This window comes from Salvelinus fontinalis, chromosome 17, assembly GCF_029448725.1.
Source record: "Salvelinus fontinalis isolate EN_2023a chromosome 17, ASM2944872v1, whole genome shotgun sequence".
NCBI classification, from domain to species: domain Eukaryota; kingdom Metazoa; phylum Chordata; class Actinopteri; order Salmoniformes; family Salmonidae; genus Salvelinus; species Salvelinus fontinalis.
The window spans coordinates 15,364,341-15,380,983 of record NC_074681.1 but is presented as its reverse complement, the minus strand read 5'-3'; the positions used below and the strand labels follow the sequence as shown (position 1 = coordinate 15,380,983).

At 44.2% G+C, this 16,643-nt stretch overlaps 1 protein-coding gene and 1 pseudogene across 1 annotated transcript; one reads left to right on the top strand and one right to left on the bottom strand.

The window, feature by feature from the left end:
- The first annotated feature begins 3,178 nt into the window (after positions 1-3,178).
- Positions 3,179-5,222, top strand: LOC129813769 (complement C1q-like protein 3). The gene is made up of 3 exons (XM_055866278.1): positions 3,179-3,270; positions 3,558-4,270; positions 4,600-5,222. The coding sequence occupies exons 2-3, from the start codon at positions 3,653-3,655 to the stop codon at positions 4,777-4,779; spliced, it is 798 nt and encodes a 265-aa protein (XP_055722253.1). The 5' UTR covers positions 3,179-3,270; positions 3,558-3,652; the 3' UTR covers positions 4,780-5,222.
- A 275-nt stretch (positions 5,223-5,497) lies between these two features.
- LOC129814531 (phosphotriesterase-related protein-like) lies at positions 5,498-15,966 on the bottom strand (annotated as a pseudogene).
- Positions 15,967-16,643: the final 677 nt, after the last annotated feature.

Here is a 16,643-nt window from a genome sequence, read left to right as displayed (position 1 = left end):
ATTGGCATGAGATTCCTAACGGCCCCTTACGTGAGGAATATATTGTATATTTTGCCATCCAAACTTGTGGAATAGTAATGACAAGATTCTTTACACTACAATGTTATCCACTTGATCATTCTTATAGGCATATAGAGTTGTATTGACTCAGGCAGCATTGAATACTATTTTGCCACTCTAGTCAGGTTATCCACCTGTCATTCATATTTCATGGAACTCTCTCACTAACTGACAACGAGAAGTTTAGGTGAACTGACAGCGCACCTCATACCTCGTTAGAATACTGAAAAAGTCTTCATTTTGATCAATTGGCTTGATGTTTTATTCATTCATCCTTCGGAGGAGCCCTTCCGCACCACTGTCCCAGGATGATTGTAAATTAACTGCATATTGCAAAATCTGAAGTCTCCAAGCAACCTATCAAAGCTTAGCATTACGCCTTGTTTATACATCTTACCCACTGAATGTTTCAATAGTCTACAGCAAAGGGGTTCTTATGAACTGAACAAAATTCTGGGTTGGATACCTTCAGACACACGTTCACATGACATACTGTATATACATTCTTGAAAGTAGATGTACATGTACATACACAACACACACACGTGAGCACGTGTCCACACACCCACATATGGAGGCTGAGTCAGTGAACACTTGTTGCAGGCTGGCCTCTTCCCCCCCATGCTGGCATGGGCCTTCTGTGATTCAGTGTGACTTAAAGATCATGAGTTTAAATTAGACTACAGTAGGCTACTATATCAATGTAATGTCACTGTGATGTACTGTAATGCAGACCTGGGATAACTGTAGTTTCAACTATTCTTTTTGGAAAGTAACTATTTTCCCGGGGTAACAAATAGTTACTTTGGAGGTGACTACAACTATTCGAATACAGATCCCCAAAAATGACTACTTTTAAAACTATTTGAATATAGATCCCAAAAAGACTACTTTTTAAAACTATTGAATACAGATCCCAAAAAGACTACTTTTTAAAACTATTGAATACAGATCCCAAAAAGACTACTTTTTAAAACTATTTGAATACAGATCCCCAAAAGACTACTTTTTAAAACTATTTGAATACAGATCTCAGAAAGTGACTACTTTTCAAAACTATTTGAATACAGATCTCAGAAAGTGACTACTTTTCAAAACTATTTGAATACAGATCAGAGAAATCAACTACTTTTAAAAAATATATTTGAATACAGATCTCAGGAAGTGATTACTTTTCTGAAACTATTGGATCGGCAGCTTTTAACTAATGGCAGGGCTGAATCTGGAACTACTTGAGATAACATACAATCTCCTATACTATTCCAATCTCTCTGACAGTTATATTTCATCTACACAATACATTTATATCTGAAAATGTCTAAATGTCCATTCTACTGAATGTCAATTGCCCCAGGTGTTTTTTTAATCAAGTCAAACCAATTAATCAATTATATTTTGTACAGATAAGTATAAATAAGTTGTGACATAACTACCGTAAGACTCTTTCAGCATGCCACTGAAAAGGTTGAAAGCTGAAATAAATTGTATGATATCTGAAAATGCTGCAGAGGGAGGAGGTATCTGAGGGTAAGTGTTCTTGTTTCAAACACACACCATGCCATCTTTAAAGGGATAGTTTACTCAGAATACAAACTAACTTGATTTTCAACCTACCTTAGCTGTAGTTGACTCAAGAAGGCAGTTTTGGGATATTTTGTTTCCTTTCAACACTTAACAGCCATATTTTGTTACCGTTAGCATTCTCCTTAACACTTAACATTAAATTGTTCTTGTGCCTGTGTAATCAAACTGTAATTACTTTTGGAGCAAGATTTTATTAGCATGTTGTTACGTAATACTTTGGTAATTACATTTTAATTGCATATAAATGAGCTGTGAGTTTCTGTAACTACTGTACACAAGTGGAATAGTGACTGTTCCTTATTCCACTTGTGCAATAACTCCAATATTATGCAATCATAAAACAATTTCAAAAGTCCTATGTAACCACAATGTTGCTATTGTAATATTTACTAAGTTACTACACATGTATAAGAACTGGATGTTAAGTGTTACTGGATATGTCACTCATTATGAATGTATTAGTCATTTTGTTAGTCTACTCTAATGTAGAGGTGATTCCATGTCCCTCATGTATTTAATTCTAGGCTAAAGGCTATGTTAAGATTAATATCTAAGAGCCTTCTAAACCATGTGCTTGTGATAATATACAGTATTTAGATTAATTCAACTAACTGTTGACGTTTTTGGTTCTTCATTAAATATTTGGCAGCCATCAAGTAAATATTTTTTTCTTATTTGGTTTTCTGAGAGGTATCCAAAATCGTTAAAATGTTAAGAGACCTGTATTGGAAAATCAAAGAAAATAGTTGCCTTTTAGTTAAAATGTTATATAAAATCGACTACCTTGGGTATTCGAAAAGTTGTTATTTTCAAATAAAATACAAAATACAACTATTTTCTGCCCAAGTCTGCTGTAATGTACACAACTACAGGGAAGAAACAAACAACTTCTATCAGTACCGTTTTACCTTATCAATATCACCCTATTGCATTGTTGTTGCAATGCTGTTCTTCCCAAAATATGTCTTTCCTCTGCCTCTCCGCAGCCACACCACCCATGGTAACCCATGGCAACATCCTATCGTCATCCCTCCCCGACTGCACCAATTAGCTCTTCATCAGTCACACAACACTCCGACACACCTTCTGTGGTTCTAAAGTTATCTCACATCCATGCCATGGGATCTTTAATTACCACGGTGAGATAGGACATCGGTGAGATAGGACAACCTCTCACCCTAAGACTGAATCTGACATCTGAACCTCAATAAATGAAATGTCTCTCAGTTGATTGCGTTATCATTCCGAGGTATCCCGTCATTTCATCTTTCAATGTATATGGGGTCATACACCCACCCCCCACCAAATGCCCTCTGTCTCTTTGACTTTATTGATTTCCTCCGGAATGATTAATTGGACAGAGGGGGAGCTGAGGTGTGACCAGGTACCAGGCGTACAGCCGATGTCCTCTGTGGCCATCCAGAAAGGCCATTCTACAAACAACTCCGTTAGTGGACATTCAAAAATGAGACTGCAACCCCCCCCCCCCCCCCCCCCCGAGTACCTTTCCCTTAACATCCATCTGATATCAGAGCTAGCCTACTCCCCTCCCCTCTCCAAACATTCGCGAAAAGGTAATCACTGTGACCATCTCGAAGACATCGTAGCATGGTGGCAGGTGAACTTGTAAGTGTATGCTTTATCCCAATTGGCGTAAAACGTAGGTAGAAAGTGTATGCTAAATCTATAAACTATTGCGAGTGTTAGTTTAATACACATGAAAGGCTCCAATGTGATGTTATTGAGCCATACCAGTGCGGAAAGGAGAAAAAAGAATGGACTTTTGGGGGCGTAAAAGTTGAATTTATCAATAGCATTTCAAGACAAGGACGCGGGACAACATTTCAACAGCCTGCCTTGTATAGATTACACACACATTTATTCGTTATTTTCTTATTTTCTGATCGTTAAAGTGCACCGGCAACAAGAATCCCTCTCATCCGGCAAGATTTCGTCCAGAAGCAGACTGGAAGACCGTCCACTTCGGAGGTTGGCCGGTAGGACGCGGATGATAGCAACAGGTGTTTGTGGAGTAGTCATGGTGCTAGTGTTGGTTATCCTGATTCCGGTGCTGGTCAACTCCGCCGGAATATCCGCGCGGTACGAAATGCTCGGATCCTGTCAGATGGTGTGTGATCCCCACGGGACCAAGTCCACGGCCACAGACAAAGCCAATACCATCAGAGACAGCCGCTTGGTCCAGTCTCTACCAACCTTAATCCAAGGTCCGAAAGGGGAACCCGGACGCACAGGAAGAATTGGCCCTAGGGGTCCTCATGGCGAGCCAGGACCACCCGGACCTGCCGGCCCGCCTGGGGAGAGAGGAGAGCCCGGTCCGCCAGGACTACCCGGAACGCCCGGAGCTAACGGAGCCACAGGTGCCATAAGCGCAGCCACATACAACATGGTTCCAAAGATAGCTTTCTACGCCGGGCTGAAAAAACAGCACGAGGGCTACGAAGTTCTGAAATTTGACGACGTAGTCACCAACCTTGGCAACCACTACGACCCCACGACGGGGAAATTCACCTGCTCGATACCGGGCATCTACTTCTTCGTTTACCATGTGCTGATGCGAGGCGGGGATGGCACCAGTATGTGGGCTGATCTTTGTAAGAACAACCAGGTGAGCCATATACTGACTTGTTCAATCAAATTACACTGAAACATAACACTTCTTTCTCATCTATAATGTGTAACTGTTGATTAGGAATCAAAACATAAAACAGCTTAGGCTACAATTTACGCACAGATAAACTGCGTTTTACGCAAGTACCCCGCTTTCATCAAAGCGTCACTGTCAGTGGTGTTGAAGTTCCAGCTCTGCGCCCCTTTCATTACTGAAACTCCAGTTCACTAACATGACCAAATGATACTACATTGATTGTTGTGTTAACGGAACATAAATAAAACATGGTATCAGAAAGATTGGTGACTAATAACAATGCTCTCCAGGTGCGAGCGAGCGCTATCGCCCAAGACGCCGACCAGAACTACGATTATGCCAGCAACAGTGTTGTCCTACATCTCGAGCCCGGCGATGAGATCTACATCAAGCTGGACGGGGGCAAGGCGCACGGGGGCAACAACAACAAGTACAGCACCTTCTCCGGCTTCATTGTCTACGCCGATTAACAGAACACCATATATTCTACATTAGGCTGTTCACTGCACCTTCATCTGCTATTATTCTCTCTTTTGGATTGGTTACACCGCTGTCGTTAAGAAGACATGTGGTTACAGAGAGACTGGGGGATCTTGACGCAGAAGTGAACATTAACACGCTTAAATAGACCTTTCCTTTCGTGCGTAAAACCCCAAATTATGCAATGCCCAGTGATGAACTTGAACACGTGGAAACATGGAAGGAGATGAGTCAAAGTTGCATGTGTATAAGCCCATATTATGTACAACAGGTTAAACAGGAATGGTGTTCATGCTTCATTGCTTTTGCCATTGGGTCAATTAATTAATGTTTGAATTGGTCTTGTAACGCATCTCAGTTCATGTTAGAGTCTATGGAATAGGAAAACATAGGCAACGCATAGAGGTGATTAAAAGTGTACTGCAGGAAGTAATTATTGGTGTGTTTCTGTCTGCATCTTCTTACTTTACCTTGGGTTACTTACTGCAGTGTTGTTCTGACAATTACTAGTGTTTTATCAGACTACTGCATGAGTGTAAAATAGCTATCATGATCATAATGTATATAAATGCCTTCTGTCCAATTCAACATTTTCCTGGAGAATGAATTAAGTGCTCAGTGCTTGACTAAGATTGATTAGGCCTACAGCCAGTATTTGATATGGAAACAGCTACATTATCCCGAAGAAAAACATGCCATCAGAGAAAATAAATCTAACTATTTTAATGATTTCTGCACAGTATTCCTGTTCTACAAAAAACAACAAATCAAAAAGTAAATTCTAATTTAAACAGAGCATTGAAAATAGTAGAAAAATATTCCTTGGTCACATTTTTCCTCTGAATGTTCCATTTGGTGATGTATCAGAACACAGGAGACTTTCCTACGGTACCAGCACTTGCTAACTTTTTAATCCTATCACACACTGTCCTGAAGTGACATAATGGTTATGTATTGTCTGCTGTGATGTCATTGCTCATGTGGTGAAGTCACTCTGTGATGCCACCTGTTCCCAGAAGGAGAGACCATGTCCTTCAGGATGACCTACCGGCCAACCAGCTCCCTCCTAGAGCCACCCCACCATGTGACATCGCAACAACTCATCTAACAAGCTTTGAATGCCCAGTATACTGATTAAGAACACTTTGAAAGAGTTAGCTCTGTCAGTGCCCTTTTGGTACCCTAGTCTCTATTAGCAATACAAAAATATCAAATGGGAAATACATATTTTTTAATGCTACTACTTATAACAAAGACTGTTTGTGAAATGTCATTACTACTGACAGAGCAGTTACTGCTTTCAATAAAACTAATCAGCACAATATTTACAAGTAAAGCATCATGTGCAGACCATGTCCTTGAGTTTGATTGGACAGAAATCTTGGCTTTGTCTTGTTAAATTATATTGGGCTTCTGTGTTGCCGCCGCATTTACATTTAGTCTTCCATTTCTTTTCAAACTGAGAATTTTGGATGGAAATGAGTCTTTTTGTGCGACTAAGGCTATAGTATTGAGGATCACTCTGCCAAGCAGGATGTTTTTTTTTTTTTGCTTACAGTATTCATGATTAATTACAAACATTAATTGAAGCTTTGATTCAGTCATAGCTCTTATGTGAAATAAATTGAATCATTTCCTCACTCAGCTGTCAGAATGTTCAACAATAAAAAAACATCTTCTCCATAATACATTTCAATTCAGTACATCACAGCGAAGTAGCAAGAATAAAAAGTGTCAACTTCTTGACGTCAATTATGTTTGGTGATTTGCAAGTAATAACAAATGTATAAAAGCATTTTTTAGTGGGTTCAATAGCTGATACAAAAGAGAAAGGCCTACGGAGCAGCCTTCCTCTGTCTGGGTGATCTGATTCTGATCCTTCATTTGAATGTGAGCCAGCGTTTAGAGTTTTCTATGAGGGCCTTGTCCACCTGGATCTGGTTGATCACTCTGCTCAGCGTCTTGGCCACAATGTTCTTCAGGATGTGTGAGTAGTCCTGGCCTCCATACTTGGTGAGACGGTTCTTGGTGTGGATGTCATGGGCGATGACAATGTTGTCCTCATAACCTTCCTGGACCACACTGGAGAGAGGGAGGTCCACACTTGCACTCACGCACACTCACACACAACGAAACAGATACATGGGTGTTATTTTGCTGTTTACATTTTGTAAAGTATCGTGAAGTAGATAGAGACAACCACATAGACCTTGTGTGACGTAGAAGTCCGTCACTGGCCGCGGGCAGCATTTGGTTCTTCAACGCACACACGCATTCATCACTCCTCCCTGCGCCATTATAAGATAAGTTAACAATGTGGGTCGACACACAAATTAACTTCTGTCTTAGTGCATACATTTCACACTTATATCAATGTTCCTATTTGAGATATACAATATAAATTATACTTATCAATGTTGTGGATGAGCGCATTGTTTGTTTGTTCTGTTCCTCTCTCTCTCCATCTCTGTAGCTTCCGGGTATGCTGGAAAAGGACCCGAGCTAAGGGAATTGGGCTGGCTTTATAGTGCCTGTCCCAAATGGCTCATTAATGCATATGGGCATATTGAAAGATATTGTCAGTAGTGATGTAATGTTGTAAATGTTATGTTGTGATATTGTTTAAAACCGTGTTGCAATGTATTTCCTTTAGTATGTTTAGTTAATGGAAAATGTAGGTTTGTATTGTTAATTGCTTCATTAATTAGGGTTAATTGTTCTGAGGGGAGGGGCTAGCCCTACAAAAGGAGCCTCTCTTTCAGTTCATTGGGAGGCATTTTGAGAGGCATTTTGAGAGGCATTGTGAGAGGCATTTTAGAGGCATTTTGGATCGAGCTGTGGATGGGGCAGCATTGTTTTTAAGCTGTCCCATCAGGTAGACGTTGATAGCAGTACTGTTGTTTTTTTTGTTCCGGAATCACTTGTAAATAAACACCTTTGCACAGAAGAACTTTTGCGGCTCCGCCATCTTTTTATTTTGATAGAGGTTAGGTTATCCAGTTTAGCCTTCTGGCCTACTCTACGTGACATATGGTGGCAGTGGTGGGATGGCGCACCGCAAATCAGTGGATTCCAACAAGAGAGGTAAAGGAATGCGTACGGGATTGCGTTCTCAGCAGCAGCATCAACTGGCAGAAAAGGTACCTGAAGTTGAACCGGGGTGGAATACCATGGAATCGTCTGGTGAAGAAGAGGTCAAGTATGAGAAACTAGGAGCCCGACCACGGGGCCAAAGACAACCAGAACTGGGTGAGCTGCTGACTGAAGGAGCAGTTGGGGGACCAGAACCACACCCAACCATGGTAACCCTTTTTCAGCAACTTTTCACCTGCCTTGAGAGGAGGGACGAAGACCTCAAGCAGGAGTTACGTGGCCTACGCCAATCTATCCTCACAGCTCCTCACCAGGCGGAACTCGTCAGTGAGAGCCCAAGATTGGGTCTTCCAACACCAGGACGACAAAGGCTCGACGCAGCAGGGACTTCAACTCCACAGCAGGCTCCCCAAGCAGTAATGAGGCCAGCACCAGGAGACCAGTCCAGCAGTGTTAACGTCCATCTTCCAGCATTCCTGAGGAAGGAGCCAAAGATGCCCTCATACCAGCAGGGGGAGGACATTGAAAACTACCTGCTGAGGTTTGAGCGCATGGCTAAGACGTGGCAGTGGCCTGAGGGAGAGTGGGCCTGCAGGCTTGTCCCATTGCTCACGGGCAAGGCCTTAGAGGCTTACACAGCAATGGATGAGGGGCTGTCCAATGTCTACAAGGGCTTGAAGGAAGCGCTGCTGGTGAAGTTCGATATCTCACCGGAGACCTACCGTCAACGCTTCAGAGCTGCATCGACGCCATCGGGTGAGTCGCCGACAGAGACGTACCACCGCCTCAAGGGTCTCTACCGACGATGGGTTCGACCGGAAGAGAAGACACAGGACGAAATCGGTGAGGTCATCATCCTCGAGCAACTTCTACAAGTTCTCCCACACGACATTCGAACCTGGGTCAGAGAGCACGAGCCCAAGGACGGGCTTATGGCGGCCAAGCTTGCACTGCAGTATCTTAATGCACGTAAAGGGGGCCCACCACGACCTGCAGCACCCGCTCCAAGGAGTCTCAGAGACACACGGGACATCAGAGACGCCAGAGATGGTGGAGGTAACTCTGGGGGTTATGTGTCTGTGAGGAGGGAGGTAAGGGATCATGCAGTTTGCTCTGATGGAAGGGGTCTGACCTGTTTTTACTGCCGGCAGCAGGGGCACAAAGCTTCAATGTGTCCGCTACGTAAATCCAAGCTCTCAGGTTACTGTTATGTACCCAGAGAGGGGGATGGTGTTCAGAATAGACAGACTCGGGAAGGGTCAGGCTTGGTACCTGTAAAAGTAAATGGTAAAAGTCTTACTGCAATGATTGACACCGGCAGTTCCCTGTCATTGATCAGAAAAGGTAATGTACCTGTTAATGATATTGATTACGGTCATCAGACACTGATCCAATGTGTTCATGGTGACCAGTCACAGCAGCCCACAGCTGAGCTCACAGTTGAGATTCAGGGTCAGAAATATCTCCTCAAAGTTGGGGTAATGGAGAAGCTACCTTTTGAGATGATTTTGGGGAGGGATGTGCCTGTACTCTCTGATCTGTTGGGAAGTGTGGGGGGTCAGCTATATGAGCAGTCAGTTTGCCAGTCTGATGTTCAGGTGTCATGTTCAGTTGTCACTCGTGCCCAGGCCAAAGCTGGTTTACAACCTCTGCCTGACTTGTGTGATAGTCTGTGCGAGGGGGGAACCAAAGGGCCCAGAAAGTCACGCCGCCAGCGGCGTCTTGAGAAGTATGTGGGAACCCCTGTACCCGTTGCTGATGTGTCTGGGTTAGAGGTGCAATGGGATGTTCCGCAAAATTTTGCTACACTGCAGAAGTCTGATGCAACCTTGAAATGTTTGTTTGACAAGGCCTTAGCTGGGGACAGTCAATCTTCATGTGGGGGGATTTACACGGTAGACAACCAAATACTCTACCTTGGTTCAGAGACAGATAGCAGGAAGTTGGTGGTGCCATCTACCTGTAGACCACTTGTTCTCAACCTTGCACATACAGTTCCATGGGCAGGTCATCTAGGGCAACATAAGACCTATCTTAGGCTAGGCTCCCGTTTCTTTTGGCCCTCCATGTATACTGATGTACAAACATACTGCAAGTCATGCCCCACGTGCCAGAAAACCAGTGCTGTCCGTAGGTCTGACCGGGCTCCTCTATGTTCACTGCCAGTTATCTCTACCCCATTCAAGAGAATTGCAATGGACATTGTTGGACCCTTGGAGAAGAGTAGCGCAGGTTACAAGTATATATTGGTGATTTGTGACTATGCCACCCGGTTCCCAGAAGCCTTCCCACTCCGTTCCATAACCACTCCAAAAATAATCAGTGCTCTTGTTCAGCTCTTCTCTCGTGTAGGAATCCCAGATGAAATCCTAACGGACCAAGGGACAAACTTCACCTCGCGACTGATGGTTCAACTCCACCAACAGCTGGGCATTAAAGGCTTGAGGACCACTCCCTACCACCCCCAAACGGATGGGCTCGTAGAGAGATTCAATCAAACGCTCAAGAACATGCTGAGGAAGTTTGTGGCTGACACTGGTAAAGACTGGGATAAGTGGTTACCCTTTCTGCTTTTTGCGTACAGGGAGGTGCCTCAGGCATCGACAGGTTTCTCGCCATTTGAACTCCTCTATGGATGGCCAGTGCAAGGACCACTGGACCTGCTGAAGAAGTGCTGGGAAGGTTCCCCAGTAGCTACCTCAGGACAGGGGATTGTCCAGTATGTCCTCCAGATGCGAGACAGGTTGGAGCGGTACCGAGAGGAAGCTAGGGCAAACCTTCAGCAAGCCCAGAAGACCCAGAAGAGAGGGTATGATCAGCACGCTCGCCATAGAGAGTTTGAGCCAGGACAGAAAGTCCTGCTCCTCCTTCCCTCGTCTACCAGCAAGCTCCTTGCGCAGTGGCAAGGACCGTACCTAATCGGGAGGAAGATGGGCCCGGTGACCTACGAGGTACTGCACCCGGACAAGGGTAAGAAGAAGCAAACCTACCATGTGAACCTTCTCAAGGCCTGGGAGGAGAAAGAGGAACTCTCCAAGGGAAAGTCCTTTCTTGTCCGCAGAGTAGAAGAAGAGGATGAGTCGGATGGGGTCACAAAGGCATGGAAAGAACGAGCAGAAGTCATACTGGCTCACCTGGAGGAAGACAAGCAAGATGAGCTGAAGCAGCTGTTTGGCAAGTATCCAGCCCTCTTCAGTCAGAGACCAGGAAGAACCAAAGTCCTAGAACACGTCATTCGTTTGAAACCTGGCCAGAACCCAGTCCGCCAGCATCCTTACCGTGTGCCTGAGAGGCTGGTGGTAGCCCTCAAGGAAGAGGTCTACACCATGATAGAAATGGATGTTGTCGAGCCATCTTCAAGTGAATGGAGCAGCCCTATTGTCATTGTCCCAAAGAAGGATGGCTCTTTGCGCGTCTGCATGGACTTCCGTAAGGTGAATGCCATCTCCCAGTTTGATGCCTATCCCATGCCCCGCATTGACGACTTACTGGAGAGAATAGGTAGAGCTCATTACATCACCACATTGGATCTCTGCAAAGGGTACTGGCAGGTGCCCCTGCATGAACAATCCAAGGCCTACACTGCATTCCGGACGCCGATGGGCCTGTTCCAGTTCAAGGTCATGCCGTTTGGCCTCCATGGGGCCCCTGCGACTTTCCAGAGGCTGATGGACAAGGTCCTCCAGGACTGTGACGATTACTGTGCTGCTTACTTGGACGACGTGGTGATCTACAGCCACTCCTGGGAGGAGCACATACAGCATCTTAGCAGAGTCCTGGGGAAGATCCATGATGCAGGTCTCACGCTTAACCTCCTGAAGTGTGAGTGGGCGAAACAGGAGACAAAGTACCTGGGTTACCAGCTGGGTAAGGGTGAAGTTCGGCCTCAGGTGGACAAAGTGGAGTCCATCAGGAACAGCCCTCAACCCAGAACCAAGACACAGGTGAAGTCCTTCCTAGGTCTGGCAGGGTGGTACCGGAGATTCATTCCGCAGTTTTCGACCATCGCTGTCCCTCTGACCAACCTCACTTCAAAGGTGGCCAGCAATCCTGTGAAGTGGACTGAGGAGTGTGAGGAAGCCTTCATGATACTGAAAAACCGACTGTGCTCATTTCCTGTTCTCCAGACCCCTGATTTTCAGAAGCGGTTTCTCGTGCAGGTGGATGCTTCGGCTGTGGGAATTGGAGCTGTACTGGCCCAAGGGGAGCCAGGAGAAGAGCTTCCTGTGCTGTACCTGAGTCGGAAGCTGTTGCCCAGGGAAACCAGGTATTCTACAATCGAGAAGGAGTGCCTGGCTATAAAGTGGGCCCTAGATAGCCTCCGTTACTACCTTCTTGGGAGGGAATTTGACCTGCACACCGACCACAGAGCACTGACCTGGATCCAGACCATGAAGGACCGTAATTCTCGTGTGACCAGGTGGTATCTGGAGCTCCAGCCCTTCAGGTTCTGTGTCCGTCACAAGGCAGGAAAGGAAAACGTCACGGCAGACTACCTATCAAGGCTCCCGAACCTGGTCGCTTCAGGAGAGGAGGAAGGTAATGTGACGTAGAAGTCCGTCACTGGCCGCGGGCAGCATTTGGTTCTTCAACGCACACACGCATTCATCACTCCTCCCTGCGCCATTATAAGATAAGTTAACAATGTGGGTCGACACACAAATTAACTTCTGTCTTAGTGCATACATTTCACACTTATATCAATGTTCATATTTGAGATATACAATATAAATTATACTTATCAATGTTGTGGATGAGCGCATTGTTTGTTTGTTCTGTTCCTCTCTCTCTCCATCTCTGTAGCTTCCGGGTATGCTGGAAAAGGACCCGAGCTAAGGGAATTGGGCTGGCTTTATAGTGCCTGTCCCAAATGGCTCATTAATGCATATGGGCATATTGAAAGATATTGTCAGTAGTGATGTAATGTTGTAAATGTTATGTTGTGATATTGTTTAAAACCGTGTTGCAATGTATTTCCTTTAGTATGTTTAGTTAATGGAAAATGTAGGTTTGTATTGTTAATTGCTTCATTAATTAGGGTTAATTGTTCTGAGGGGAGGGGCTAGCCCTACAAAAGGAGCCTCTCTTTCAGTTCATTGGGAGGCATTTTGAGAGGCATTTTGAGAGGCATTGTGAGAGGCATTTTAGAGGCATTTTGGATCGAGCTGTGGATGGGGCAGCATTGTTTTTAAGCTGTCCCATCAGGTAGACGTTGATAGCAGTACTGTTGTTTTTTTTGTTCCGGAATCACTTGTAAATAAACACCTTTGCACAGAAGAACTTTTGCGGCTCCGCCATCTTTTTATTTTGATAGAGGTTAGGTTATCCAGTTTAGCCTTCTGGCCTACTCTACGTGACACCTTGTTAGGCTGTTGGTTTTCTAGTGCAGGATGTAGGATCTTCATTTGATCACCCTTTAGTTGCAGGAAATGCAAACCTGTAGTGTATTTGAGATTTTAAAAGGCTTCTAAAGTTTGTAATTTCAATTTAAAATTGATTTGTCCTAACTAAACATGTATCAACCCCTACAAAAATGTCCATAAATTATAATCCACACAATAATTCACATTTCCTGTTCCTGCAGGATTATGTTCATGCTGTTGGAAACAGGGTTAAATAAAGATCCTAAATCTGTAGGTAGTTTGGTAGCAACATAAAGAGTTCTCACAGTTTGACTCTCTGGCTGTCACTGGGCATGTCCACCTCCAGGTAATAGGCATAGTTCAGCATCTCTGTTCCTAACAGGTTGTACTCCAGGTTATAGGCATAGTTCAGCATCTCTGTTCCAAACAGGTTGTACTCCAGGTTATAGGCATAGTTCAGCATCTCTGTTCCAAACAGGTTGTACTCCAGGTATTTCCTCATTTTAGCAAACTCCAACAGCTCTCCATTGTCAAATATGGTTCTGTGTTAGAAAACCTCCACTATAAATAATTTACAGTCCCGCATCACAGAAGCTACTGTATCGTTGTCTTCACCAGATGAAAATACTCCACAATAAGCATTATTACCTTGCTGAACATAACAGGTATATAGAAGATTGATTTATAAGTAGAATAGTTTATACTATATTATAAACCCATGTAGGGCCCATCATTTTTCCAGACCAGGAAAAACTCTTAGCCATAGCCATATCATAAGTCCTGTCACCCCCTCCATATCCAGTCCAGTCTGGGTCCTGAGAACCCTCACCTGCCCAGGTGTGGCATGACGGTCTTGCTGATGTCTTCTCCAGCCTCCTGCAGGAGGCAGACTATCTCAGTGATGCGTCAGGGTTCCGTCCCAGGTGGAGGATGACTGGGCAGCCCAGCTCGATATGAACGTGTGCAGTGGCCTGCAGCAACTTCTTCTCACTGTCCATGATTGGCCAGCTGCAGCCGATCTCGGTCCCGTCCACCCCCTGGAGCACCTCGATGACGATGATGTCTGTGAGCTGCACAGAGACATCAGGTGTTATGCCTCATTCACATGAACTATAGGCACTCCATTACATTGCGCCGGATGTCATTCATTTCAATGGGGTCGTCCACAACACAGTGGACTCGTAACACCCCCTTGTGCAAAGTTGTCATTTTTTCTAAACTTCGTCGCCTTCAGTCCAGCTAGAGTTTGTTGAAGAACAGGAAGTGACCAAACCACAGAAGTTAGATTAAATATGTGGTTTTCAGTGATGGCTTTATAGGATACAGTAGCTAGCAACTTGTAAGCAATGACCCATTTCTATTAGTGAGTACTATTTTAATAGTAATGTTAAGTAATACACATTGGCTGTTAAGCCAATTATATTATATGACTGCCTCCCGTTTAAGTTTATTGTGATGGTAATCTTGTTTGTTTTTGATGGTGATAAGAAATAACAAAAATTCAGGAGAGAGGACCAGACTTGAATGCAATATTTTAACTACTGTAGTTTCCTTGAATGCAGCTCCCTACTAACTTAACAAGCACCAGCTGTTACTAACTGCCAATCAGTTTACAATACTTTTGCAACACTTTAACTAGTTGCCGTGAACACAGCTCCTCAACAGCATTAGTTGCAACACATTGCTGATCTGCCTTCACACCTGTCCTCACTCTACTTAATCCCCACTGCCACCCTACTTAAACCTGACCAAACTAACAGTCCTACTCTGTCTTCTGCAGTGCATGTTGCGTTGCACGACACTGTGCATTACTAGCCTCATCAAGTTTTGCATCCCCCTTCTATCTATTATCTACTGGGGGGATTGCCATCCTCACAGCAGTCTAACTAACTATTAGACAATGGACACAAACTGGCCATAACTCCTTCAGGTGGGAGACAGCTGACCAAAGCCAATTGGAAGCGTCTTACTGAGACACCGTCTTCTACAAATAGGCCAGTACACATCAGACACAAACTATACTACACCATAAACCTTCCCCACCTTCTCCACTGTCATCTTCCTGGTGTCCTGAGAGTGGGTGGCATCCACATAGTACCCTGCCCCTTCTATGATGTGTACACCAGTACCTTGGACAGCTGTTTAAGGAAGAGCAGGTCCCTGGCAATACTCTGGGTAGTGTTTTCTCTGATGGGTCACCCTCCTGCCTTTTGGTACTGTCACGTTCTGACCTTTATTTCCTTTGTTTTGTCTTTATTTAGTTGGTCAGGGCGTGAGTTGGGGTGGGCAGTCTATGTGTGTTTTTCTATGTTGGGGTTTTGAGTTCGGCCTGGTATGGTTCTCAATCAGAGGCAGCTGTCAATCGTTGTCCCTGATTAAGAATCATACTTAGGTAGCCTGGGTTTCACTTTTGGTTTGTGGGTGTTTGTTTCTGTGTGAGTGTTTGTTGCCACACGGTACTGTTTCGGTTTCGTTCGTTTCACGTTTATTGTTTTGTATTTTTGTAGTGTTCAGTTTATGTCTTTAAATTAACATTATGGACACTTACCACGATGCATATTGGTCCTCCGATCCTTCTCGCTTCTCCTCGTCAGAAGAGGAGGACGACAGCCGTTACAGGTACTCACGAAACGCTTCCCGCACAGCACTGGTCTCCTGCAACAGAAGCAGGTTCTCATGGCTAAAGAAGAAGATGATGAAGAAGAATACTTTATTGTCCATTGTCACAGAGATTTAACAGGTTCTAGACTGCCTGCTGTGTGGATTATAGACTACCTGTGTAATAGTTCTAGAAAAATATCAACTGTATTGGTTCTAGACTACCTGCTGTAAGGGTTTTAGATTACCTGCCGTAAAGATTCTAGACTACCTGCTATAACAGGTTCTAGACTACCTGCTATAACAGGTTCTAGACTACCTGCTGTAAAGATTCTAGATTACCTGCTATAACAGGTTCTAGACTACCTGCTATAACAGGTTTTAGACTACCTGCTATAACAGGTTCTAGACTACCTGCTATAACAGGTTTTAGACTACCTGCTATAACAGGTTCTAGACTACCTGCTGTAAAGATTCTAGATTACCTGCTATAACAGGTTCTAGACTACCTGCTATAACATGTTTTAGATTACCTGCTATAACAGGTTTTAGACTACCTGCTATAACAGGTTCTAGACTACCTGCTATAACAGGTGTTAGACTACCTGCTATAACAGGTTCTAGACTACCTGCTATAACAGGTTTTAGACTACCTGCTATAACAGGTTCTAGACTACCTGCTGTAAAGATTCTAGATTACCTGCTATAACAGGTTCTAGACTACCTGCTATAACAGGTTTTAGATTACCTGCTATAACAGGTTTTAGACTACCTGCTATAACAGGTTCTAGACTACCTGC